At 37.3% G+C, this 27,611-nt stretch overlaps 2 protein-coding genes across 11 annotated transcripts in view; both read right to left on the reverse strand.

Annotated features, from left to right (window-relative positions):
• The window catches only part of CABYR (calcium binding tyrosine phosphorylation regulated), a 22,045-nt gene extending 9,630 nt beyond the window's left edge, over positions 1 to 12,415 (reverse strand). For 3 of the 9 annotated variants that reach the window (XM_025038663.1, XM_025038659.1, XM_025038656.1), the window contains exons 1-3: positions 8,811 to 12,415; positions 6,346 to 6,518; positions 6,193 to 6,246 (exon numbers count right to left, since the gene is read on the reverse strand). In XM_025038663.1, coding sequence (XP_024894431.1) covers positions 6,193 to 6,246; positions 6,346 to 6,493 — 202 coding nt within the window. In that variant the 5' untranslated portion in view covers positions 6,494 to 6,518; positions 8,811 to 12,415. The other 6 variants (XM_015595723.2, XM_025038658.1, XM_025038657.1 and 3 more) reach the window with 6 other exon arrangements.
• A 1,666-nt stretch (positions 12,416 to 14,081) lies between these two features.
• Positions 14,082 to 27,611, reverse strand: part of TTC39C (tetratricopeptide repeat domain 39C) — an 87,252-nt gene continuing 73,722 nt past the window's right edge. For both annotated transcript variants that reach the window (XM_015595727.2, XM_006920025.3), the window contains exons 8-14: positions 27,437 to 27,544; positions 23,185 to 23,294; positions 22,045 to 22,168; positions 17,691 to 17,788; positions 16,750 to 16,854; positions 15,389 to 15,427; positions 14,082 to 14,843 (exon numbers count right to left, since the gene is read on the reverse strand). In XM_015595727.2, coding sequence (XP_015451213.1) covers positions 14,754 to 14,843; positions 15,389 to 15,427; positions 16,750 to 16,854; positions 17,691 to 17,788; positions 22,045 to 22,168; positions 23,185 to 23,294; positions 27,437 to 27,544 — 674 coding nt within the window. In that variant the 3' untranslated portion in view covers positions 14,082 to 14,753. The remainder of the gene's footprint in view (positions 14,844 to 15,388; positions 15,428 to 16,749; positions 16,855 to 17,690; positions 17,789 to 22,044; positions 22,169 to 23,184; positions 23,295 to 27,436; positions 27,545 to 27,611) is intronic.

Consider the following 27,611-nt stretch of genomic DNA (forward strand, 5'->3'; position numbering starts at 1 on the left):
TCCCTACTGATTACACCTAGCACAGCATCTAGCAATGAGTAGGAATTGAAATATTTGTTAAATGAAATAATGAATTAGATTTTAAGGATATATAGGACTTAAAAGGTAAACAGGGGAGGGAGGGGAACTCCTGAAGGAAGAAGTAGCATAAATCAAAATCAAATGACTTGAAATTACTTCAGGTGATGACAAGTCAACTGTCTGTTGCATAAGGTCTATGAAGATATGAAATGAGATGATTGCAAAGGTAGGATAAATTCAAACCATAGAAATCTTTACATGCCATGGTCTTATGAAGGGATAAAAATTTATATACTATGACTTAACATGTTAGAAAGCATTACTTTCTCTAGCCAATCTCAGTTTGTATTAAAATGCTTATTTCCAAGTGGCAAAACTATGTTAAAAATATTTGTTTCTTCTAGTTTAAAGGTCTCTTTTGGTTAATTATTCAGTCTTTAGGAGTATTATTCTTTTATCAAAGGTTCTCTGACTTCTAAAGAGGGCACTTGAATGCTAGAATAAGCTCTGGCTCTGATCTACACGTTGTCAGTTTCTGCTGGCTCTCAGTTAACCTCTGGTAAAGGCATAACTCATATTGCTTAGGCTCTGGGTATTGGCCTCTGACTCAGTTGTATTTACTGCTCGAGTGTTCTACTTTCTGGAAAATGTGGCCAGTTTACTTATTTCACTCAGGGCCTGGGAGATCTCCTTCTTAATTTGGTCCTCTTTAGCATCTGAGGCCAGTTTTTATTTTATTCCTAGCTTGGACATCATGTACAATAGCTCTCTGCTAGCAGGTTGAGAAACGTCACTTTTTTCCCATGCTGATTCCTTGCTATTCAGCACTCTGGGACAATCTAAACACATATGGACATACTAAAAGCCATACACAGGTCACAGGAAACCAGCAATATCTCAGACCCATCTAAGAAAGATTCTCCATTATTTCTAATCTGTTGCTTCAAATGAAATTCTTCTGTTCAACAATTATGTACTGAATATTTGATCATGACAATTACTGTGTAGGTGCAGAATGTAGAATCTGTCCTGCTAAATGCAGTGCCATGCTAATCACACAGCTTCTTTGAGAAGTATGCATTCTTCTAGACAGCACCCAGGAAAGCAAAAAACAAGCTTCCTACTCAGGTTTTATGGAATTAAATCAGAGATTCTACCTACCTACCTCGTCTCCAGTTCCAATCTCAGCTGCTAGTACACTTCATGTGCTACCCACACTCAAGCACCACAATCCCACTGCCAAGGACTTTCCATTTCCCTTTCCTTTGCAGCAGGAAATGACTGTATATCCTATCCCTTTTCCCCTTCCTCTATGGCTCACACAAAGTAAAAACTCGATTCTAGTAGCTTTGGCTCTTAAATCAAAACTCAGCTCTGGAAATTTCAAGAAAATCTTAACAAAAACAGGTTCCCACAAAACTCCAAAGTTTTAGCTTTCTTACTATGAACTTTTGAAACTCAGTATTGAGTAACAACTTCCTTGCCCCATGTTCTACTTGCCTTTTCCTTAAGGCAAATGAATGCTTCGGTGAGTAGAGAGCAACAGGACAAACAGGAATAATTATACACTAGTTTCATATTTTTTCGAAAGTATCCCTACAACACTGAAGAGTTTGGATTTTGTGAACTATAGGGACCTACCAAAGTTTCTGGATAGCAGACGTTGTTCTTTCACATACTGACTCTTGTCTCCTAGTGTTCCTGACCTCATCTTGGCAACCTGGTTTCCTGTTCTAGCTTTCTTGGTTTGCCATGTCTGCTTGCCACCTAGGCCTCTCCTCTCCTAATCCTGACACTGTTTTCTCTGTCTCTAGTCTAACAATCTGACTCTAATTCTTGAATATAACCATTGCTCAATAATTTATTTGCCTTTTTTAGTATAGACAATTCCCCAACTGATTAACTTATCAGAATGGAATAGCATGAAGGACCTAAGACTCTCTCCCCAAAACACTGCCAGATGATCATTCAAACCGTTTTTAAACTTAATGAAATTCTTACACGGTAATGAAATTCTTAACAACCTTGCCTAGGCAAATGGTAGACTTCAAAAGAAAATATTTTTATAGACATACTACCCATCACTGTGTTCAGGGAGTCAGCATAGCCTTATTTGAAAACATGCCCAGGAAAGTGCAGTGTTACCAGACTTTTACAAAATTTAGTACAGACAGTCCCGAAGTAGATATATTCCTTATTTGTTTGCAAGAGTGTATAGCCAATAGGATATGTAACCAACTGTAAAAATAATGCATAAAAATAGAATTTGGCATAAGAAACTAAAAATTATATTTAATATGAATAAAAAGGCAATATTTAATGATATGCATAACTATGCTATGCATAGCTATGGTGCTGTATAGAAACTGAAATTGGGCCTGATGATCAGCAGCAGTTCATGACTGTAATTACTGCTATGTGGCCAAGCCAAGAATGTCCAGGATCCATTAGGAAAGTCAACAGGGTAACTCAGGTGGGAGATCAAGGTGGGCTAGGCCTTCTTGATACTTCAAAAGAGGTGGTTATTTCCTACCTATGTTGGAAGCCAAGACAGAGCAAACACTGGAAACGGGACTCAAATAGACTTAGGGGGATGGAAGGTGATGGTGCTGTTGAGATCTCATTTACTACTATGAAGAGAAACCGCTGCCCTTTTCACTGAGTGGTGAAAAGATGAGAATTAGCACAATCTGGGCTACAGGTTCCACATAAGAAGGCGACATGAAGAAGTAAAACAGTGGGAGATAATGAGAGGAAAGGGAGCTGATACTCCTTTCCCTTTACTCTTTCAGTTCAAGAATTTAAGGTTTTTCCAGCAAAAGCCTAGCATGTTACTAACTATTGTGGAAAGAGCATGAGTCGTGTTACTAGGAAGATCTAAGCTTCCTACCCAACTCTACCAATTATTTAATATTTAGAAGATTGCAAGTTTTTTAACCACTCCCAAGCATCAGATTTCTCTTGAGTTCTTGAGTCAAATTGCAATGATGTCACCTACCTTATGAAGTTGTCTTAATAAAGGAAATGTATTTTAAGTGCCTAGGACAAAACAGCTACTCAATTAATTCCATTGCCACCTTTTCCTAGCATATACTAAGTGGTGGAACTTGAAAGACAATTCTTTTGCCTAAAATATCCCAATTAATGTTTCATTTGAATAATGAAGAAACTCTCCTGAGAAGATCGAGAAATGGGAGAACTTTCTTTGATTCATATGGTAGTGAGGTCTGTTTAATCAAATTGCAGAAAGAGGATCTAAGAATGTGTTTCATAGCATAAGTTGCCTTAGAAATGGACACGTGTGGGTAAAATGCCACAATGAAGGCTTACATCATTGTAAGGACCAGCTTAAAGATTCTAGGCTCTGGAAAAATGGGAAAGATGAGAGATAACAGAAAAGTGAGAAAAGTCTGCTCCCACATGTTTCCCCCCACCCTCCTCCATCACCTTACTGCAGAAAACTTTGAAGGCACTGGGAAGATGGATAAACACTACTGGCCCTATGGTGAGGCCTACCAAAAATGAGGCCCCTTCTAAGGAAAAGCCCAGGATGAAGTGTTCAATAACACAAATGGTACATGTAGGGATGTACTCCCATAGCTCTCCATGCTTTCCAGGCATATGGGCAACTTGGTAGTAATGCCACTAGGCAGTGAACTAACTAGTTTGGGAATAACTTTGGCAGATACAGCATTCCCACTGAGCATTCTTATGAAACACGTCTTTCATGCTCGCATCTGCTGTCTGGGAGATGAATGAAGACCAATACACTACGGATAGCATTTAGCTCTTGCCCACATCACTGAGTTCTAATACCTGGTGCTGTCCTTAGGCTGGATATAGCCTCATGCTGAAGAGACTGAAAGATCAGAATAAGGGTCACCTGACTTAGTCCTCAAAGAATGGTTTTCCCAATATTGTGAGTCATGGAAAGCCTGGAAGAGCTACAATCCTTGGAACCAATAAAGGAATATGCCACCATCCATATTTAATTCTGGGATCCACATAAGTTCCATTTAGAGAATGAAGATGCCACCCATATTTTTGAATATTGAACCACCATGCAGCCAAATTTACCCAGAGCTCCCAAAAGAATAGCAGTCGAGGAATTAAACCAGTGAGAAGGAAGGAGAATGTCACTCAGGGGAGAATATGCCCTATACCAAGGGGGAACCTTATGGTGCCTGTTTATCTGTGGATAAACATAGTGATGCTTTCCTGGATATATGCGGGCTCGTGCCATCTCTGTGATAGGACCTGAGTTAATGATCCTGTTTGTCCATTTGGGATGACAATAAAAGGCAAACAAATGAGCCCAGCTGATATTAGACAGTAGTACTGAACTCTGTATTTTCTGGTCATACCTTCATATTACCTTCCCATCTTCCAGGAAAACTAAACAAGTAATGTTCACGTCTACTCTATTGCCTAAAGAGCAATTTGTTTCTACGGCCATACTGTAAGCCTACTTTTAGGATTGATTATCTGTATACTATGTCAATTTCCTTGATATCTGTAGTTACTAGAGAAGAAAAGCAGCAGTATCACCTACCTGCCTTGCCTCAATTCAAAGTATGGCTGCCCCATTAGTTCAGTATGTTAATTTTGAACCCTGAGTTCAAAGACATTAACTTAGTTGGACCAAAATCCACATCAGTTTAGTCTACTTGCTAAGTTGAATGGTGAGTAAATTCTACAGTACACAAATTAGCCTCAAAGGCTACCAGTTAATTACCTTTCACCATGAAGAGTCACTGACTTCATCACCATTCTCAAATAGAGTAAGCCTGCATACTCCCATAGCTCTCAAACATAGCTCCTAGTATAGAGGACACAAGTACAAAGCATAATAACCTTGAATGCCTGGGAAACCAGGCTTATGGAGAAGGGGAGGGTCAATGTTCTAGCACTTGTCTGTATACCCTGCTGGTGGTAAGCAAATCTTGGACCTGTTTCCTGTGGTAAGCTGAGAATGCCATCAGGACCCTGCAGAGAAGGAGCCCGACGAGGCAATAAAATATTCCTAAACCATGGAGATTCACTCTCCTGCCCCTTCAAATGCTGACTATTGCTATTTTTAATCTTGCTGTCTGTTTTAGGTGTCTCTTTCACTGCAGGTCCAAACCCTCATGACTTTTATATTTTCCTAGGTCTTACACCTGATTTCTCCCTATCTTGGCTATGTCATTATCTATTAACATCACCAAAGTGGCAGAGTATAAAAGTGGCTGAAACTCAGTGATCTCACCTTTCTCTATGATCATTCCAAAATTTAGTTATTTCCCCACACTGACCCATGAGTCTTGATTTTTTTTCACAAAATTCTGCCAGAAGTTTTTTCTTACCATTCTATTAGACATGTATGCCTGTCCTTCAGATTTGACCAATATATACCCTTTTGCTTATATAGTGATCTTCCTAAATTTTCATCATGTGAACTTTGCCTTTCTCATTTCTCCCCCTTTTTCTTTGCTCCTTGCTTGCTCAATTTCATGTTGTTGTGTTCACATAAGATAAATATTTACACATAAAACACTGCCTTTTTTATAAGCAGATATACAGAGCCTGTGTCAAAGAGCCTGGAGGATACCACTCTATATGAAAAACAATCTCTTCTCTACATAGAGACATACAGAAAAGATGGTCAGTGACACCTAATTGATTTCCTGCCCTCCAACCTGGACTGCAGTTAAATCATCTTGGGGAGAAAAAAAAGGTGGTGGTTAAACTTCTCTTTGTAAAAATCTCCCAAGGAGAGTGTCTATACAACTTCCCTAAGTAATGTATTTCATTGTAACTTGAGTATGACCACAAAATCCAAATCTCCTCAAGTTCACTGTACTTCCCTAAAGATAGGGCATATTGGAAAGGGTTTGAGTCATAGTTTTACACACACTGTTCTAGGTCTCATTATACCAAATGGTTTGTAAAAGATGTTTTTATTTTTGCATTTTTAAGATCTAGAATCCTCCCAAAATGTTAGTCCCCAGATTTAAAAAAACCTGATTCAATAATAATAAAGCATTAGCATTTTGACTATTTAAACATAAACAGTATGATTAGCTATGATTAGCTAAACATTTGTGGGCATCTTAAGTTTGAGCATATGCTATTAATGATGCAATAATTTATAACCGGTATTCTTAAATTATTACCACTTGTGGTACTTACCTTTGCATTGATGAAATTGTTTAACCAGATCTTTTATATCCAGAGAAGGTTTCTCTGAAGGAATAAATACAGGAAATCAGTTACAAAAAATCCCAACTTAAAAATACTTTCTTTTTCACAGCAACAAACATATAATCTAAAGCAGTAACAAACCTTCTCTAAACACAATAAGTTCTTTAAAATAAACAGCTGCAAACTGGGTGATGTTTTGTGGATTGGTTTTGAGAACGGCTCTGCTAATTCCCTCGAGCAGAGTCTTGAGGCCATAAGGTACGACAAGTCTGGGCTTTGAAGAAATCATTTTGGTAGGATGTCTGTAATCTCAACTAAAATGAAGAAAAACAAAGTCTTATAAAAAAGGTTGTGGTTAAAATTTTCTATACAAAATGTTTCTTATGAGTTAACTAAAGTTTCTGAGGACACATCTGTTAAAATTATTAGCTTTAGTTCTAATCTCTCAGTGTTTATTTTAGTAAAATGGGTTAATTCTTGATGGTAGTTAAAAAAAATCATGTTACCAATAGCTTTTTAGGTGCTATTAAAGAAATCCATGGGAAAAGCCCTGCCAGGAACTCCAGGATATTAAAAACAAAGAACAAAAAACCAACAAAACTTGTTTCTGTAAAATTCAGTAAATATTTTGTGCAAGAAAATTTCAAGAAAAATAAATTAAGCTGATTTATTTGTGTCTAAACATCTTTCTAACCACAGGGGCACTGGCTTTTCTGTATATACTGCGAGTAGAGTTATAAAGTAGGGTTTCTGTAAGAAAATATCTTTTTATCTCATTTTTCTAAATATATCCCTAGACACATTGATCATCTAAGTTACATTTTTTAAATTTAACACTCAGAATAGGCATAAATTACATGTGGTATTATACCACTCACCACTGTGCATACCTCTTTTCTCATATCCTCCCTTAACCTCTGCCCTAGTTTTCTATCTCTCCCTTCTCCCGCCTTTTTGGATTTTAAGTGGTACCAAGGGTACTGCACAGTAGAACCTGTAATTCTCAAGAGTTGCAGAGGTTGCCACCCTAAACTGTGTGTCCGTGTGTTCTGTTTCATTCTAAAAAAAAAAAAAATTAAAGTATATAAATACCTGCAAAGAAAATTAAATATTTAAGGAAATCAGTCCAGTGGTAAATGAAAAATTATGGTAGAAAAACTAGGATGAAGCCACAGGTAAGGTTAGTATTCAAATACAACCCACAGATCCTACACTTTGATATGGGGTGTTAAATCAGCCCCTGAACTACCAAGCAGCCCTAACAAGATAGGAAACAGTTGGATAAATGATTCGGGTTTTCTGAGATTTAAAAAAAAAAAAAAATTGCTTAGGAGAATCACAGCCATTCTGGACCCTGAGACCCAGGAAAAATTTCTCCTATGAGTCCTCAAATAGAGGAAAATAGTGTGTGATATAATGAACCATGTCCTCAACATCATTCCTACAGTAAATAGGATAACGAGTTTCATGGGTCTAAGTGACAGTTTAGTTACAGAAATTATACAGGTGGCCAACCTCCAATAAAAAAGCAACTCAGCAAAATGCTGAATATTTAAAAGCACATTTCATCTTCCCAAAGGTCAGGAAAAACATGAATCTGGATTGGCCAAAGCAAACCCTTTGAGAACATAAGTACACTGAATCCCTTAATGAAAACTTACTACCAGAGTGTCATCCAACGAGCTTTACTAAATTAAACCATCTTTTAAAAACCAGCAGCTTTGGCAGACCCACATGCTAAAACGTTAAGGGACACAGACTGGGACATAGGCTGTAATTATATAATTTTTTTAAAAGTATACCCTTTGCACTCCAATATGGGTTTGATAGGTCATGTTTTTAATGTGGCTTACCCGTAGCCATGATAGAACTAACACCCTCTCTGCAAGCAGGCAGCAGTTGGTGCTACCAATTGTGGGGCGAGCAGCCATACAGTGACCCTAATCTTTCCCACCCCAGACAGTGTTCCACACCTTGACAGACTTCATGAATCTGTGGGGCAATTTAATGCCCCAGGACCAGGGATGCTGGGCAGCCTACTATGCAATCCCATGTAAGGAATTCTGCTGAGCACGTTGAGAAATACTGTGACACCAATATAAATATATAAACGGGTAAAGTCCCAAATACATTAGGAGTTGCTGGAAAGTGAAAGCTTGACAATTGTCCCCAAATCTCTTTTAAAAGTATTTCAAAAGTAACAAATTTTACAACCTGCACCCCTGCGCCAAACTGTGAACTTCCATTTACCCACTACCACAGGGGGTAAACACTTGCGTAGGGAAACAGTGCCTTTGGCTGAGGATGCGAGTGGGAGCTTTGGAGTGACAGAAAATGTAACTGGAACACACCACTCACATCCTAAAGACCTACGCCAGGGTCAGTGGGACGGCAGGGCCTGGGCTTGTTTTGCCATTTGGTTTGGAGAGGGCAGTGAAATGTGAGCGATTGCGCATCAACTATTTCAGGAGAGGCCAGGCTGCTGCCACATTCACTGGTGTGGCCAGCCCCTCCCCACGGCCCTCCTACTCCTGTGGCCCTCCGCCTTCCCCAACACTTAAGGAACCGTCCTAACTGCCTCCGGGGCACAGGGGGGACTGCCCCACCTTCTTTCCGGCTACGTTCTAAAGAGCTTCCTTGCTGACTCCTTGCCGGCGGCTCCTGAAGGAGTCAGCGCGCCCAGCTGGCCTTTTATACTCCTGGGAACCGTCAAGGAGTACGTCACAAAACCCCGCCCCCACAATGGAAGGAGGCGGGGCTCCAGCAGCCCCAGCCAATAGGGAGCCGAAAGGGACAAAGGCCGGAATTCCGCGGGCCAGGGTGGCTTTGCTTCCATCTTTTCTGAGCACCAACGGGTATAGGGAAACTGGCGTTTCCAAACCGCCAGGGGTCGAGGCGACAGCCTCTCCGCTTTTGGTCGCTCCATCTAAAATAAGAGATGATTTGGAAGAGAAATAAACTTATGGCAGTTCTATCTCGCTGCCACCTCCTCTCCCTTTCACACTACCCATCCCCCCATGTTACTCTCGAGTCACTTTTTCAAAGAAGAATTTCTGCCACGGTGTACACAACAAACACTAGTATAAAGAGAACAACTTTACGCAACACAGTACTTTTCCTCTTAAGAAAATGACCTGTGGAAATTTGGCATTAATCCTGAAGCTTCTCTTAAATTTGGAGTCTTGGCAGTACCTCAGCCATAACCTATCCTCCCCAAACCACACCTTCGCCAGCAACAGGTTGCAAGTCAAGGATTAGTGTGTCACATCAGTTATTTTAACTAAAGGAACATTGGCTCATTTAAAATACCCACTTTCTGCCTTTTCACGTATTCAGGTTTGTATATTTGTGCTAGGCATTAAATAATGCCATAATCATGATTATCAGATTCTAAGCAGCCTTCATTATAACAGATTTTCAAATGTTCAAAAATCAACAAGAACCACTGGAAATCTACCATTAAATGTAAGGGCACACATCTGACAAAAACCTTTTTTTAATTCAGAGAAAAATTAAGGCTTCTAGAACACTTTGCAATAAAAGCAATGTTGAAGCTCCAAGTCTATATCTATGCTGCACACAGCATTTTCTGGAGATATTAATTCATCCATTTAATAGTTATTACCAAGTGCTCATTATGGGGCAGACAAGTTCTTTCTTGTCACAAGCATATTTTAAAAGGAGAAATGCTCTTTTAGATTTTGATATGATAGGCCTGCAGAGCGCCTTTTTTTTTTTTTTTGGTCCATCACTGTCCCTGGCACCACTTTGGTCGTGTAAATAAAAGTGAAGTGAATGAGGCTGTCATAATTTCTTATGCTTTGGTTTATAATGTTTAAGTATCAAAAGTATAATGAAACTAAAAAAACCCAAGTGCAAACATTAGAGACCCAATTTATGATGTCATTTGGAATTAGAGACAATTATGCTTGTGTAGCCTAACTAGGTGGGTCATCTTGAACACCTACTAGGTGTTAAGTACTATGCAGAATACCTGTAACTCAGGCGGCAAGGCTTTACTTTCCGCATTTCCCCAATGCCGGTTTTGTCCAAGTCTCTCTGAAATGCAAATTGTTAGTGAAAACATTTAACCAAAAATTTTTAAACCACTATTTGCTACTTTGATTTCTAGAACTAATGATTTGATGTGGCTTTACAATTTTCTTATCCTTGTATTCACCTCCCTTTTAATCACTGGAGATCTAACTAAAATATGAATCCGCTCTTATCCATTGCTCCCTGTCCCTTGCCCCCACCTCAAAGTCCTATTCTATAGAAGCCCAAGGTTCTTATGTGACCTCAAATAACCCCCATCTCACCTTACCATTTCCTTTCCACTTGACTCTCTAGAGATTGGTTCTGAATACCCATGTTGTTTGTCACCTCTGCGCCTTTGTTCATGGGGGTACAAGGCCTGAGACATCCTTCTAGCCATCATTTTCACCTGATTGCATTCTTTTTTAAAACTCAGCTTAGAATAAATTAATTAAACAAAACAAAACTCAGCTCAGGAACCTCCTAGTTTAGAAAGCCAAGGGGTGAGCAGCATTTCCTCGACTGCCCCATGACATACTGTGACTGAGCATAATCTGGCTACACAATTGTGTTAGATCCTTCTCTCAGATTTACTATTTACCAAAAGGTGAAAATGTAGGTCAATGTTTGTCTAATTTAGACTATTTGCATCAAATCACCCTAGGAGCTTGTTAAAAATACTAAGCCCTCCCTAGAATTTACAGAAATCAGAATCTCAGAGAGGACTAATTTGTAAAACTAAAATTTGAGAGTCACCGGCCTTTGGGAAGAGAAAGTATAAACTAGAGCTCACCTTGCTTACAAGTGTGTTGCTTCTATTTTATACCCAAGTCAATTGGGAGCTAGAGCTCAGCCCCGTTGCTAGTTTTCACAAGGAAGCCAATTACACTGAGCACTTGAGGATTTTTGCACACTTTACTGAAGGGCACATCTTTAATGGACCAACTTTCCATTTTCTTGCTCCCCTTGTCCTTTTCTTTCTGTATTTCCTCTTCCTATCTTCCAAGTCTCCTTCCTCTACTATGAGCTTCTTGTGATGATACGGGTTTTTTTTGTTTTTTGTTTTTTTTTAAATACAAAATATAACACCAACAGGATCTAAAAATATATAAATGCCAAACAGTACATCATGACTGTGTGAATGTATATCTTCACAGGTACAGAGTCATATTTAAATACTTGCCACCACAATTTGCTTAATGAAGCAATCAAGTAAAAATCAGGTACGCGTTGTCCTTTCATTTTAGTTGGCAGAAATATAAAGTGCAAATTCTGTAAATAGTTGACTTATACAATATCCAATAACTATTCTAATTTTCTGTGACATCAGAAAATAATTCTTTACTCAAATATTTCACTATCATGTGCTAAAATCATAAAGATACCTAATCCAATAAAAGTAAAATTTTGAATATATTAACCACAAAGGTGCATATACATCATTATTAAACCATGCCTCCACGTGTGTCAAATTATGTGTCCAGAGTACATAAGACATACATTAGAGACTTCTCTCTTCATAGGCACAATCTAATACAAAAATATATGTGACATTTATAAATTACAAGATCCATCTGAGAGCTTCCAAAATAGGGAAGAAGGAGTGATACCAATACAAAAAGAGCACACATAAATGCAAATGGCTCCACTTATATGACTATTTTCTTCATCAACAAGGAGTAAGGAGTAATTTACACCAAACTAAATTTCTAGGCAGATCACGGTAGTTCACAGGTTGGATAAGTAATGGCACGCAGGCCAGGTAACTGTTAGAATTACTCGACTCAAAAAAATGTACTCAGATTTCAGTAATCTAATGGTACAGTGTACTTAAACTGTACTTTTGTTAGTCTTTAGTATCACCACCTACCTCCTTCTCCATGCTCTATCACCATATTAAGAGAGATAAACCACAAGGACTATTACGCACCAAACCTAGGAAAGAGTTTATAAACAGACCTATTCTTTGACTATTAAAGAAAATCTACTTGATGGTGTTGTAAAGCTGTCTATTCAGTTAAGTGAACTGAACACAAACTTATTTGAAATCCTGAAGGAGAAATAAAAAAATGTTAAAGCGGTTAATGCAGGAATGGTTCTTAAAAAATTATAAAGTACATCTTTGAATGCTGAATAACAAGTTTGAATATTTGGACTGAAATCTTTGAATATTTGGACTGTACACACATAAATGCAAATGGCTCCACTTATATGACTATTTTCTTCATCAACAAGGAGTAAGGAGTAATTTACACCAAACTAAATTTCTAGGCAGATCACGGTAGTTCACAGGTTGGATAAGTAATGGCACGCAGGCCAGGTAACTGTTAGAATTACTCGACTCAAAAAAATGTACTCAGATTTCAGTAATCTAATGGTACAGTGTACTTAAACTGTACTTTTGTTAGTCTTTAGTATCACCACCTACCTCCTTCTCCATGCTCTATCACCATATTAAGAGAGATAAACCACAAGGACTATTACGCACCAAACCTAGGAAAGAGTTTATAAACAGACCTATTCTTTGACTATTAAAGAAAATCTACTTGATGGTGTTGTAAAGCTGTCTATTCAGTTAAGTGAACTGAACACAAACTTATTTGAAATCCTGAAGGAGAAATAAAAAAATGTTAAAGCAGTTAATGCAGGAATGGTTCTTAAAAAATTTTGGACTGTAATCTTTAATGCTGAATAACAAGTTTGAATATTTGGACTGAAAATTCAACTGAATAAGTTTGAACAATATTCGAACTCTGAAACAAGAACTTTATGATTCAGAAATGCTCCACAATCCTGACTTTTCACATATACTACAGCGAAGACAACAAAATGGCAAGAGCTATATTTTAAAGATTCAAAATGTTCTTCCCTTCAGCCTGGATGAAACCAGGCATCCAATATTTTTAGACACTAATTTTTCTCTTCAGAAAGCATCTACTTGGCTTCTAGATCTACTCATTTCCCGAATGAAAGATAGCAATCTTTCCTTTCTGGCTACTATCTAAAATCTATGCACGATTCACACCAGAAAGAAAGTCAATGTGAATAAACATTTTGGCTTTGGAAGTGGGGAAATATGAAGAGAGTTTAGCCAAAATCAGTAAAGAATAATCATTTCGGTCAAGGAATTAGATTAAGTAGATTAAACCTGTCAACACTTTAAGCTGCTCCCACCCATGTTTTGTTAAGAAATATTAAAGAATTATAATTGGATGAGGCTGTCCTTCAGCTAAAAGGATATGTAAACAAATGACACCCCAAGGTGATACTCTTTAGCTCAATATAAATTTTTTAAAAATCCAATTTTAAGATTGAGCCACATTAGTCATACAATTATGGTAGAAATTCTTAAGTGACTGAGGTATTTTGATTCTTTAAAACCACAGGTGTGCAGTATGGACAAAGAGGTAAATTAAATGACAATAAAAATTAGCAACGAAGGATTAAAAATAACTTTGAGCTCTTTTTATAATATCACATAAACTGAGCTAAGGGGAAAATTATTAAATCCTAACAAAAGACAGTCCAGCAAATTCTTCATTAGCAAATATTTGAGGCAAAAAAATCTGTTCTTTCAAGAATGATCTTTTCAAGTAATATGTTTAAAAGATTCTCAAAAGTTGGTTATTACACAATTTCACAGCGGGAAACTCTTAAAACGTAATCATTATTTATCTAGTCTATAGACTAGGCTTTCTAATAAATTAGTAAAACAGTTATACCTTTGGTTATAAAACTATTTGCTTCTACTTGGTTGACTTTCAAAGGAAAAAGTGCTTGTCACTTGGAAACATTTTGTAGAAAATCTAGAGAAAAATATTTTTTGATGACACAACTTCAGCTGAAGAGCAATTATTTTTTAATAAGGAAAACATGGAATTCTGGATTATTAACATATTTTTTACAATAAAAGAATATTCGGTCCATGGTCTGGAGATCTGCGTTCTATTCATTGCTCCACTGGTAACAGGAAGAATTGAGATAATTAGCCTTTCGGTGCCTGAGTTTCACTGTCCAGACAGTGGGGAAAATATCTGTTCTACATTATTTGCAGGAGTGGATGGAGGATAAAGTAGAACACTAGAAAGCACTTTTATTTTTTCAAAACACAATAGAAATGCTATGTCATGATACTGTTAATTTTACAGGTACTTCTTAGTGTTACCCAATCAGATGTGTGCTTAAGGGAGGCGTTCCTACAAGGTCACAGGTTGAATATTTAGTTTGATTTTATTTTAAAAATAATAAATCACAAAACTAAAATGCTTAAACAAGGTCACTTAACCCTCTCCCCAGGTAGTTAGTTATAATTACTATTATCATCATTATTATTACTTTTCAGCTTTATGTTTAAAAGAGGAGATCTTTACTATGTCAGCCTAACTGGGAAAATGTGTCCCTGGCACAGGTGGTCTTCAGAAGAAAAGCCAGTCTTCATATGAGCATGGTCCTCTGCTTTTATATTAAAGTGCAGATTCTAGGTGGGAAGGGACAGAGCAGAAACTCCAAGTCTGTCACTGAGGAACCAATTCCCTTAGAGAGGCCAGAGCAGCGTGGATGCGGACATGCAATCTGTTTTCAAAGTCGTAGCCAGAGAAATCCTCCTGGAAGACCAAAGAAAGATACTTATGGACTCTTGTCAGCTAAGCTTTCTGAACTACTGCAGTATAACCCACACTGTTTTGTACTTTCCAAAGTAAAATCCCACATACTCTCACCAAAGGCTTCGCATCACCTGATTTTATTCCCCGAACCTCAAACTTTGTGTCCATTTTTAAAATGTCAACTGAATGCTGTCTTTGGAACATTTTTCTCATGTTATCCCTGACACAGTAGTCTTTAACTGTGCTCAATGTAAGTTGTTGTTAGAAATTCTTAATTCAAGAATGTAGCTATGAAATATCAAAAGTTATTTTCTCACGCAAATAAGAAAAGTGTTTATAAAGCAGGATGAACAATCTCCTGGGAGTTTCGTATGATACTGGTAATTTCACTTAAAAATCAAGTGCTCACTGATTCAATTATCACATTTCTTTTCCAGAAATATCAATCAGGACAATCATTTCACAAAATTTCTTGAATTCAGACTCAAGTTATAGCACAGAGGATAAGAAGGGCCCCTGGAAAGAGAGAGATTCAATATTTTTACCTTTGCTTGAAGGAGTAGCGTTCTGCCTCTTGCTACAGTCTATGAATGTAAGAAAAACAGTATCTCTTAATACCTATATTTATATATACTCAAGCAGAAAATGTCATAATAGGAGGATGTATTAAACAATTTATAGTAGACAAAGAGGTGAATCAATTGCTCGTTCAATTACGATGACTCCATTTTTCTTTAATGATGCTAATGTTTACGTTAAGGCATTATTTGATGAATAATCTTCATAATCTTCACTGTAATTCTATAAAGGATAACAGCTTAAAAGAGTTATAGTAGTTCATGTTAAGACCTCACTAAACAACCTAAAATTGGTGATAATTAAAAGATTTATTTGAAGTCTACAAATTATTTCTCCTTTTGAAGGCATTACTGATTGAGGACATCAACTTAACTTTTCAAAAAATAGACCACTCTTGTTATATTTTATGTATGTATTTTAGGCTGTTTTAAAAGTAAAAGTTTCCTTAAAATAAAGACTACAGTGTTAGGAGTTTCTACGAAAATTCATTAAAATTGCATTTTCTATTTTGGCAAAATTAGAATTTCAGATGAAAAGTCTTACCAATTAAAAGCCTATCTTTGGCAAGACAGGCCACATATTTAAGGGGTATGCTCTAATATATAATCATATTTCTGTTGATGTAGTTCAACTTTTAGAAAGTCCATATATTTGAAAGCTGAGTTGAACTTACTAAAAATTAGAATTTTATAAAGCCAATATTATGTAACTGAGCTTCTAAAAGAAGGTATCAAGCAAATCCAGCACTATTGTAATCCTATTATTAAAAAACTCCCTCATTGTACACTTAAATATGTATCTTAATAGTATCTGTCACTTTAAATTTATATGATATTCTAAAATTTTTAAGTAATCATACACATCATCCTCATTCATTCTCACTATAATCTTTATTAAATTGACAAGACAGATATTTTTTTTTTATCCTGTTTTAAATTCTAGGAAGAAGGTATGTGGTTAAGTAACTTAACCGGTATCCTACACTAAATGGCAGAACTACTAGAATAATAATGCAATTCTGTGTTCTTCTAAATAAACCGCATTACATATCATTCCATTCTAAAAACGGCAATGATTTTCCCTCAAATAAATTTTTGCCCAAAAAGTTACATTTATAAATCTAATTCCAGAGAAGACATTATCTCTGTAAACACAGATAGAATTAGTAGCTTTTGGGCTCATCCTACATGAAATCAAGGGGGAAAAAAACAAACAAACAAAAAACACTAAGTTTAATTAATTTATTTTAAACTAAGGATGTTTTGTGCTTGCTCATTTGCACAGTTTTGGTGATGAACATTATTTAAGAAAATATGTAAGATCTTACCTCTGGTTTGTCTAATAGAAGACAGCCAAGTTCATAGCAAGCATATGGCTGAACATATAAATTATTCTGACGACACAACTCATCTTTAACAGCTCGCTGAAAGAACTGAAAGTAATACAAATGTCACTGGAATTAACTGATTTCCCTTATTAGGGTCATTTTCCTACTAAGGCTCATCACATTTTCAGGATGCAAGAAGGGTGACGCATCTTATTTCTATATTCTATATCAGATTTTCTCTTTCTGTATCTTTATTCCTTCCCACTCATCCTCATACTGAAGTATTAATTTAAAATTATAATACAAGTGCATTGACACGCTAGGATTTAAAAGCCAAAGTCTATTACTGTACATGAACTCTTTCAAAGAGTAATCAAAATAACAATGGGATATACTTCTCAAAAAACAAACAAAAAAACTCAGAAAAGTCCCTCCAAATTTGAAAATAATGAATCATTCTTTTTTATATAGAATGTACACAGACTATTTTAATCCAACAACTTCCTAGGCCTCACCTCCAGTACTGCATCAGTAATTCGTAGTTATAGAGTGATGAAAAGTGAGCACGCACTAACACACCTGATCATTTTTGTATTTATCTAACTATGAGGCTTCACTCTCTGCTCCTTCAAAACTGTCTGCATCCTCATTTCCTCCTCCTCCTCCAATTGAGACTGTCATCTTTGATAAAAAGCTAGTACCAGAAAAAAGAAGCCTGTATGTAAAGAAGTATTTTAAGAATCTGAAGTTACATTAAAAACTAGTATTAACCATCATCAACTTCTAGCATTTGAGAGGATGACATTAATCGAATAAAGTATCTTCACAATGCTATGGGAGATTTGGCTTTAATGCTTTTTCATTTTTCTTACTCACAAGCACATATATAGATTTACACAGTTTATGTTCCTTAACCACGACACCAACATTTAACAGTTTACCTGAACAGCATCTTCCGAGTTTCCCAGACATTTGTGTATGGCACCAAGAAGCAAATACTTTAATCCAACGACAGATGAGTCATCTACTCCATGGCAAGCTTAAAGAGAAATGAAAATAGCAGGAAGGAAGCAGACTCACTTAATTCCTTAAATATCACCAAGAGTTAAGAATTTCACTGTTTAGACTAATTCAGTTCATGATTCTGCCACCTGAAACTCAGAAGATTCTCCTTCCTAATCTAAAAGTGAATACTCTTAGTCAAAGAAAGGCAAAGATACCAAACTTCAGAGGGCTATGAAGACTCAAAATTGTATATCATCACAAAGTGAAAGAAGCCAATCTTAAAATGCTATATACTGTATGATTCCAACTATATTACATTCTGGAAAAGGCAAAACTATGGAGACAGCAAAGACTGGCAGTTGTCAAAGATCTGGGGAGAGGGAGGGGTGAACAGATGAAGCAGAAGGGTTTTAAGACAGTGAAACTATTTTCTATGATACTATCTGTGAGTGTAAGAGTGAATACATTTGTCAAATCCCCTAGAATGTACAAAACATACAAAACAAAGAGCGAGCCTAAAGTAAACTATAAATTTTGGGTGATGGTGTGTCAATATTGGTGCATCGGTTGTAACAAATATACCTCTCTGGTGGGGGAATGTCAATGGATGGAGAGGCAGCATGATGGAGGTGGGGTGGGGTATGTGGGTATCTGCTCCATTTTGCTGGGAACCTAACACTGCTCTAAAAAAGTCTATTAATATATTTTTAAAATTGCATATTAATTTCATAAATCATGTAACTGGCACCTTTACATGTTTATATGGGTACTGCATTAGTCACTGAGAGGGGATCAGAATGGATCCTCCACTTCAAGAAGCTTGCCATCTACCGTGGAGTACAGGCTTACATGTGGAGGATGATACGGAGGTTTTCCAAGGAAATGAAAAAGTTAGAAACTGGAAATATGCTGAAGCAACTAATAAAGGAAGAAAGGAAGTATTTCTATGGACCAATAAAAATACTGAGATTTGATAAGATTTTATATATATACATACATACACACACATACATGCACACATATAAATGTATGTATATGTGTGTGTGTATCAGAACAACTAGAAGAGTTAGGTAAAGTAGCAGGAGGTAAATGTAAATAATAGAATATGAACCTATAGAAGCAAGAGTTCTCTCCAAAAACTAGGCTGGGAATGCGTACATATGAAAAGGATTCACATGACCTTAAGACAGCAGTATTGAGGAAAGGGGAATGCAGTTCAAGCACTCACTCATTCACTTAAAATTTACTAAGCACCTCCTATGTGCTAGGCTGTTCTAGGTGCTTACAATACAGCAATACAAAAAAAAAAAAAAAGTCCTATCTTTAAAAAACTAACATTTTGTGGAGGAGATAGATGATACAGAAGACAAATAGGTTAAATACGTATGTTAAAGAAGTGTAACTGCTAAGGTAAAAAACAAAATAAAGCCAGGAAGAGAGAAAGCGCACACATGTGTGGCAGAAAGGTACAACTTAAGCCTCACTAAAAAGGTAACATTAGAGTAAAGATCTGAAGGAAATGAGTGGAGCCGTGTGGATGTCTGGAGGAACGTTTGCAGACAAAAAGAAGAGTTAGTGCAAAGGCACTGAGGCCAGCACATGCCTGGTACGTTAATGAAGAGGAGGAGGAGTGTGGCTGGAGCCTGGTGAGCAAGGAGGAAGAATAGTGAGAGGCAATGGCATTGGAAGCGGTGGATGTGTGTGTGTGTGTGTGTGCGTGCGTGCGTTTGTGTGTACAGACTGTAGGGCATTGTGGACCACCGAGTGGACCTGGGCTTTTACTTTGAAGAGGTGAGACCATAGAGAGTTCTGAGCCACAAAATGACATATGACTTAGTTTAATAGGATCACTCTGGGTGCTGCTGAGAATACACAGAAACGTCTTTAAAATGCAGAGGAAAAATACAGTGGAGACGGGAGGTTGGGAGAGGGAAGGGCTAGGAATGAAACCACAAGCCAAGGGTTTAAGAGTCCAACTAGCTCTGCTGATGAAGAGAGTTACAGATGGGGCCTCTGATGAGCTAAATGCACAAAGCTATGTGGGCTTGATGGAAAGAGTTTAATAAATGCATTTGATCACTATTCATCCACTACCAGTTTTTTTTTTTTTTTTCTCTGAAATTTAACCTTCCTCTACAAAGATCTTCACAGTACTCTACATGGTTGAATTGATTTGGATCATTACTGCTTAACACTGGGGAATGATATAATCTAATTAATAGATCACAAAACCAGGCTAACTCTTAACAAAGACATTAAAGAATTATCTCATCTTTACTCCAGAGCCTGCCTCCCTCTCCATGACCACATCTTTGTTATTTATTTGATACCCAGAAAGGGTTCAGAGAATAGTCACATTAAAAGATAATCATTCTTGTGCCTCCCAATTACTACCTATTCTATATTTGCCTTTATGTTTGAATTATCTCAAAATACATGATCATGTGCTTGCTTGTACGTGAGAAAGACTACTTAATACTTAAGATTCTTTATTGTTCCTTTGAGTTAGACATTGGTAGATATTCTAGACTGGCATTGGCAACTAGGGATGGGTTTGAAGTTAGGCATATCCTTTTTAAATGGACACGGTAGGACTTGCGCATTCAGGAAAATTGTTTCCTTTCAAGTAGTCCTTTAGGAGGGATACATGCCTACTCTAATGACAGGGCCTCTGTGCACAACTTCTTCTGGAGTTGCATTACTTTGATCAGTGCTAACAAAAGTTTTGACCTTTGAGGGTGGCATCTGCAGGGAAGTCTGATGATAAAAGTATGTGACTCAATAGACAATGCTATATTTGATCAAAAACAAGTATGTTTGTGGAGAAATCTGACCAATTTTCTATGGTGACTAAAATTATTCTTGAATAAGCCAAAATATTAATATTAAATCTTTTATGAAAAAGGGTAGGATACATGTGAATACAAATACGTTTCCAAAGGTAATTACTTTCTATGAAACGATCTTTTTGGATGTATGTGTTTGTAGTTTAACATAGCAGTCTCATCTTATAATCACACTTTGAGCTGCATGATTTAAATATCTTCACGCTCCTGAGAAGATGAAGCTACGTGTAGGAAAGCTTAAAGCTTTGCTACTCAATGTGTTGTTTTCACACCAGCAGCCTTGACACTTGCTCCTATAGGAGCTGGCAAGTCACCTAACTGTCCCAAGTCCCAGGTTCCTCATCATAAGATGGGTATGACAAAACTGTCTGCTTTTTCCTACCTCCCTGGGTTGCAGTGTAGAGCAAACTAAGTAATTTGCCAGACTACAAAGTGTCATTCAAATGCCTGCCATTAAATCTTTAGGGGAAATGTCACAGTATTTAATAACCAAGAAAGCTTTATTTTACTTAAAAATTTAGTTTATTCTCACCGTGAACTTTTCCTATAACAATAAAAATGACTTTATGAAAGTTAATTACAATATACTTTTTTAAATCTATGAATCGAAAATGTAGACTTCTAATTACACTGCTAGATATTGACTCAAGAGAACTGAGCACGTAAGGTCCGTGCAACAGGCTAGTATACTTATTCTGTACATTTATGTTTGTAGCAGTTTTATTCATGATAGCTAAAAAACCAGAGACAAACCAAACGTCCACTAGTAGAAAAATGAACAAACAAATTACATTAAGTATAGACATAGGATGGAGTACCACTCAGCAAGTAAAAGGAAAGAAATACTGATACAGGCTACAAGGTGTATCAATCTCACAGGTTATAATTAACAAATGAAGCCAAGCACTAAAACATACACATTGTCTGATCCCACTTATATGAAGTTCAAGGACAGACACAGGTAATCTGTGGAGAGAGAAATCAGAACAGTGGTTGCATCAGGGGTGGGAACTGACGGACAGACAATGGGCACAAGAGAAATCTTAGGAGTGGTCAAAATAATCCGTATCTTGATTGTGGTGGTGGACGCCATAGTGCATGTTTGTCAAAAGTCACTGAACCATTCACTTAATATCCGTGAATTTTAATGAATGCAAATCAAAGTACCGTCACTGAAAAAAAGATGTATGCTTCCAGCAACTGCTGTGGCTACAGAATTAAATACCCACCATCAGTGTGCATCCCCATACACCACTAACCACGCGAGCGTGTCGGTACATTCCAGGGCCTCCCACTCCTAGCATCTACGTGACTGAACTCTCTTAATCACGACACCCTTTACCCAAGAATGACAGCTTTGTATGCTCTGAATCCGGAAATATTAATGAGAAACTAAAGAAAGCAGAACTGAAGAAACAGCCGACGTGTAGTTTTTGTTTTTTACCTTGACTCATCCTCTGTAGGTTGGGGAAGGAACAGTTTGGAAGAGCTTTCCACAAGTACAGCACTTCGATGGAGGCCAGCACACAAAGCACCTTGGTTGGCGTTTGTTTCCGAAATCTCTCAGCCTGCAAGTAGTTAGAATGATGAGACATTTTAAGAAAAATTCAAATAAAAATATGTATTCTGGAGATATTTAAAAGTGCACAGTTCATATTCCACACAAACACTCCCTCCTAAAAAGCTAAAAACAAAAATTTCTCCCCCTATAAAAAATTTTGCTTTCTAATTTTTGATATTTTGGGTAGTTATGCCTTTCATTCATTATTCAACTCAATCTACAATCAAGATCTAGGTATATTCTGAAAATCTGGGGATGAAACTAGATTTGTTTTCGTTTAAATCAAAGGAATTTTGATAAAAGCTGTGTGACAAGTAACTCAGTGGGTATATATGGAAGATGTAATATCAGATGCCTGTTAGTTATGGTTTTATTGAATTAATTTTCTGCAATGTTGCAATGCCCTCAGTGGCATTCCACATTACAACCCAGTTTATACTCAAACTGAGTCGTTAAATGTTCATTCCGTAAAACTAAAATGATAGAAAATTCTAGATATAAAAAGTGTCAAGTAACCCACAGTAATTCAGCTAAATTTTATTCTTAAAAATGTAGAATTAGAGACACTGTCCCTACCATCCTGAGCCTTTCTGCTGGTATATTTGATGCATACTATTTTATTTTTTTATTAGGTCAAAATGTGACACGTTTACTATATTGAAAACCAACAGTCCATCTCTTGCCTAGTGTCTGCCAATTTGTATTTTTCTAAAATTACCTCTTTAGACAGATGCTTTGCCTCTCCATATAGCTCTACAGGGTCTGTAATAACTCAAATTATTTAAAAAACAAACAAACAAACTAACTAACAAATTGTTTTAATTATTTGTAACGAAAGAAGCACTTAACTTTCAAAGTGCAGGTATGACCACAGGAATAAATTCTTTCCACAGTGGTGAACTGCATTTTGCACGGCAAATAAGTTGCCAGCTTTGAATATGATTTCCTAAAACCTGTTGAAGGCAATGTTGGTTAAAAATGCTCATCATAAATAACACACCAGATCAGTAGGCTTCAACGTACCTTTTTCACGGAAAACTGTTCGATCTGATTGTTTTTCCTTTTGAAGAGTTTCTGAACTTCTTTAAAGACAATCTGGGCCCCATCCACATCACCAGTGGCTCCCTGACAAACTGTAAGAAATCATTATTGTATCTCTTAAGCATTAGGGGGGAAATGCCACTAAAGGTTGATGGGACTTGGAAATGTTACCAAAGGAAAAAAGGGAGCAAACATTTTTAAAAACTGTTACATAAAGGAGTACACCACCTTGCTAATGATGAGTACATCATCAATCCATTTATTCAACAACTATTTCCCAGGTGCTGGCTTCCTAGAAGTTTTGGGGGACATATGGGAATGCCATGGTCCTAGTCTCCTTGTGGGGACAGTCTTGGATGCAACAAAATCCCTAGCTACTGTCACAGTATACGGTTTGGTTGGAGCCTACATGCTCAGAAAGTGAAATAAAAAAGAATCTAGGAAAAATCAAGTAGTTAAGTAGTTGAGTAGTTAAGAGGATCATGAGAGCTTCATGGTGGAAGAAGGCCATCTCTGTGCCTGGAAAGTCACGAAAGTCCTACATATGTTCATTGGCCACCTAGTACCTACAAGCCACCAGCAAGAATGTGAAGAAGAAACACATGCTTGCACCCTGAAGAAACGTAAATTTCAGCATGCACGCAATCCCATAACTACCATGTATACAATGATAAGAGCCATTAGAGTAGGGAGACCAAAGTGCTTTGGGACATTTTCAGAAAGAAAAGGGATAGTTTCTCCTTGGAGTGATCAGGAAGCTTTGAGGATGTAGGAGTCAAGCTGAGCCTTGGAGGACGGCTAAAATTGTGATAGTCTGTACACCACCCTCACCCCACCCCAAACCCCGGGGGGAAAGGCGGAATCACACTCCCTTTGTGTCACCTGCTCTCTCCCTTCCCCAAGCTTCACATCCAGCTTCAGTCCCACCTCCTTAATGAAACTCCACCAACTACTCCTTGCCACGCTCTTCTCAACTCCTATAGCATTGAACTCATTTCTATTTTTTTGTTAGATGTTGTCTTAGATGTCGTTTCTCAATCTCCGGTTGGAACATCTGTTGATTTGCTAGTTCCTCCTTCTTTGAGCATCCCTAAAACCAGCTGATCCTATACTCACATTTTGAGCTCATTCAAGCAGAGCACAGGGTCATGGCACGTCAGAGGGTAGACTGCTATCAGCAGAGCCAAAGAAACAGAAGTGGCAAGACTTGGAGAAAGCTGAGGATGCTGAGGTGATGGTAAAGGAATCAGGCCAAATATTCAAGGAAGGGACTTTGTACATACAAATATCAAATCATTATGTTGTAATCTGAAACTAATATGATATCAACTGAATGTCAATTATACCTCAATAAAAAAACAATTAAAACAAGAAAAGGAAGGACAACCCTGTTCCCATGTACAACAGCAGCCCTGTTCCACATGTGGGGTCTGAACTCATCCAAACTGAGATCATCAGTTGCAGCTATAACATTTCAAAACCAGAAGGAAGCTCAGTGATTGTTTTGTAAACCAATCCCATCATGTTATAGATCAGAGAATGTATAACATTATCAGATAATTGATAACATTCTTATACTGTCACATAACGTTAAAAGAGAATAAGCAAGTGAGTGTGGGCAATGAGAGAGAGTCATAAACAGCAACAGCATCAGTACCTGAACTACCTTTGAAATTCTATGACACTAATACCTGAGATTCTGAAGCATAAACACCACCTACTCCTCTCACAGTACAGTTACAGTTACTTTAAAAGGTGCAGGTGATTGAAAGTATGAGCTGCTCTGATTTATCATAAATTTGAGACCTAAACAGAACTTAGGACACTTGGCTCTTCCATTAAGACTAAGTTTACAACACTCCATAAGGGATATTCTAATTTGAGAGGGGCTAAGTTTTAATCTTTGTATAATTTCAAACTTACAGAGAAGCTACAAGAATAGTATAAAGGTGTGATCTAGCAATCCCAGTTTTAGGTATACACCCAAAGGAACTGAAGCAGAGTCTTGAAGAGACTTGTGTTCAAAGCAAGCATTACTCACAATAGCCAAAAGTTGGGAGCAACCTAAATGTCCCCTGGCAGATATATTATGGATAATCAAAACGTGGTATAACATACAATGGAATATCATTCAGCCTTCTCCAAATGTCCCCTGGCAGATATATTATGGATGATCAAAATGTGGTATAACATACAATGGAATATCATTCAGCCTTAAAAAGAAATGAAATTCTGACACATGCTACGACATGGATGACCCTTGAGGGAATCATGTTAAATAAAATAAGCCAGACAGAAAAGACAAATATTGTATGACTTCTCTTATACAAAGTACCTAGAAAAGTCAAATTCAGAGATAGGAAGTAGACAAGTGGTGACCAGGGGCTGGGCAGGCACAGTGAATGGGGAATCGGTGTTTAATGGGTGCAGAGTTTCAGTTTGGGATAACAAAACATCTACATCTGTAGACGGGAAGTGGTGATGGCTACATAACAATGTGAATACACTTAATGCCACTGACCTATACACTTAAAAATGGTTAAAATGGTATTGAATGTCATGTATATTTTATCATAATTAAAAAAAAATAGTGCAAGGGACTAAGCCCCGGTGACAATGTCTCTGGTCCCTGTATGCCCATCCTTTCTAGCTCAGCCTGTCAACATGTACCTTTCCTTCGTGGCCAACTCACACAGGAGCTCCTACAAGATGCCTCTCTGATCACCTGACAGTGACCCTTCCCTGCCCCCTGTAGTCTCTGTGGTGGAGCTATTCACACACATCCTATCGTCTGCACAAAATCCCCTTGCAGAAGCAGGGACTACAGCCTTCCATACTTTATCATTTCCTATAACTTGTATAATCCTGACATGGCCGATATTTGGAGAGCAAATGCTCCTCTATATAGGCACACTATGCATTTATTTCTTCATGTTTTATGCTCAACAAAAATTCAAAAAGAAATAGCTGCCCACAAGTGACTATCTGACCCAATTATACCTTAACAATTGTTGGACTGTTGTGTAAGCCTCTCTCTCTCTCTTTTTTTTTTTTGGTTCATCCACTTTTCGACATATTGGTCCCACTGAGGCTGCTCAATAAACAGCTGCTACTTTCATCTGAGATGGCTGCAAATTCTATTTAAAGTACGAGACATTCTATACTAATCGGTATATTGAAAATAATCCTATTCAAATATAAACTACAGAGCTATAGAAAAATGGATGCCCTGTGGGGACTGCAGTAAGAAGCATGGGTACAAAAGGATTTCATCCTGATTGCTAATGGACTGCAGCTTTAGAATATCCAAACTATACATACTGGCCACTGTTAATTCCATCTTATTTTAAATAATCAGTTAAGAAGTTAGAATGACAGAAGGTGTTTCATTAAATCCAAATACTCAGAGAAAGGACACATTTAAAATAACGTTTGGTTTAGTCTTGAATTTTAAGTAAAAGAATCACTTATGTGGCTGTATATGGGAAAGCTCATCATTAGAGGCAGAAAATGTACAGCCACCACTTGGGTTTCTTTCGTTTCCACCTCTACAATTCTATAATACAATGGCATTTATTTCTCTCAGGGTACAGAGAACCCTATTGTCCACCAGGTGGCAGTACATCTTTAACTATCTCATCATACCCTCATATCTGAATCAGAAAATACAGGTACTTCTGCTATAATAATATGCAGTGTTGAAATACCTTGCATTTTGCAAAATCATACTATAAATATAACAACAGGGTTAACAGCTAAAACAAGGTTGGAGCGGACTACTCAAAATCTATGAAACTTTGTAACCAAGGCACTAACAATCCACTTAACTATTAAGACAAAGACATGTTAACTTGTTAAAATTCTTTCAATTTCTAATAATTAAAAATATATTTTAGAAAATAAAGGAAAAAGGTAAGGGTAGGTTGAGACTGCTTAGGGAAAAATGCATAAAAACAGAGAGAACTTTGCACTAAGCATTTCCAAGACAGAGCATGTGACCTAACCAGCCCAGAGAGGGACACAGGGGAAGGGTATGGTGCATATTACTGAAATGACCTGTGTCCAGCTGGGTGAGTGAACACTGTATTCCACTATTTACTTGGTAGTACAAATCATTAACAGGGTAATTTTTTCAGCTGAGAAAATTAAAAACACAGCTTTTGTGTCCTCCGGCCATCATCCTCCCATCCGGCCATGTGTGCGTGCTAACTCACAGGAGCAGTGGTCTACTCACCCGCAGTTAAATAGGCGTAATAGCACTGGGACCACCTGGACTCATTTTTTAGCCTTTCAAAGGAATCAAATGCATCCTTGAAATTCAACTCTATCATGCTGCACCAACCTAGGAAAGAAATATTTTTAGTATACAATCCTCAAGTCCTGTAGTGAGCTTAATATCCCAATATCCC

The sequence above is a fragment of the Pteropus alecto genome, unplaced genomic scaffold (genome assembly GCF_000325575.1).
Source record: "Pteropus alecto unplaced genomic scaffold, ASM32557v1 scaffold146, whole genome shotgun sequence".
NCBI lineage: Eukaryota > Metazoa > Chordata > Mammalia > Chiroptera > Pteropodidae > Pteropus > Pteropus alecto.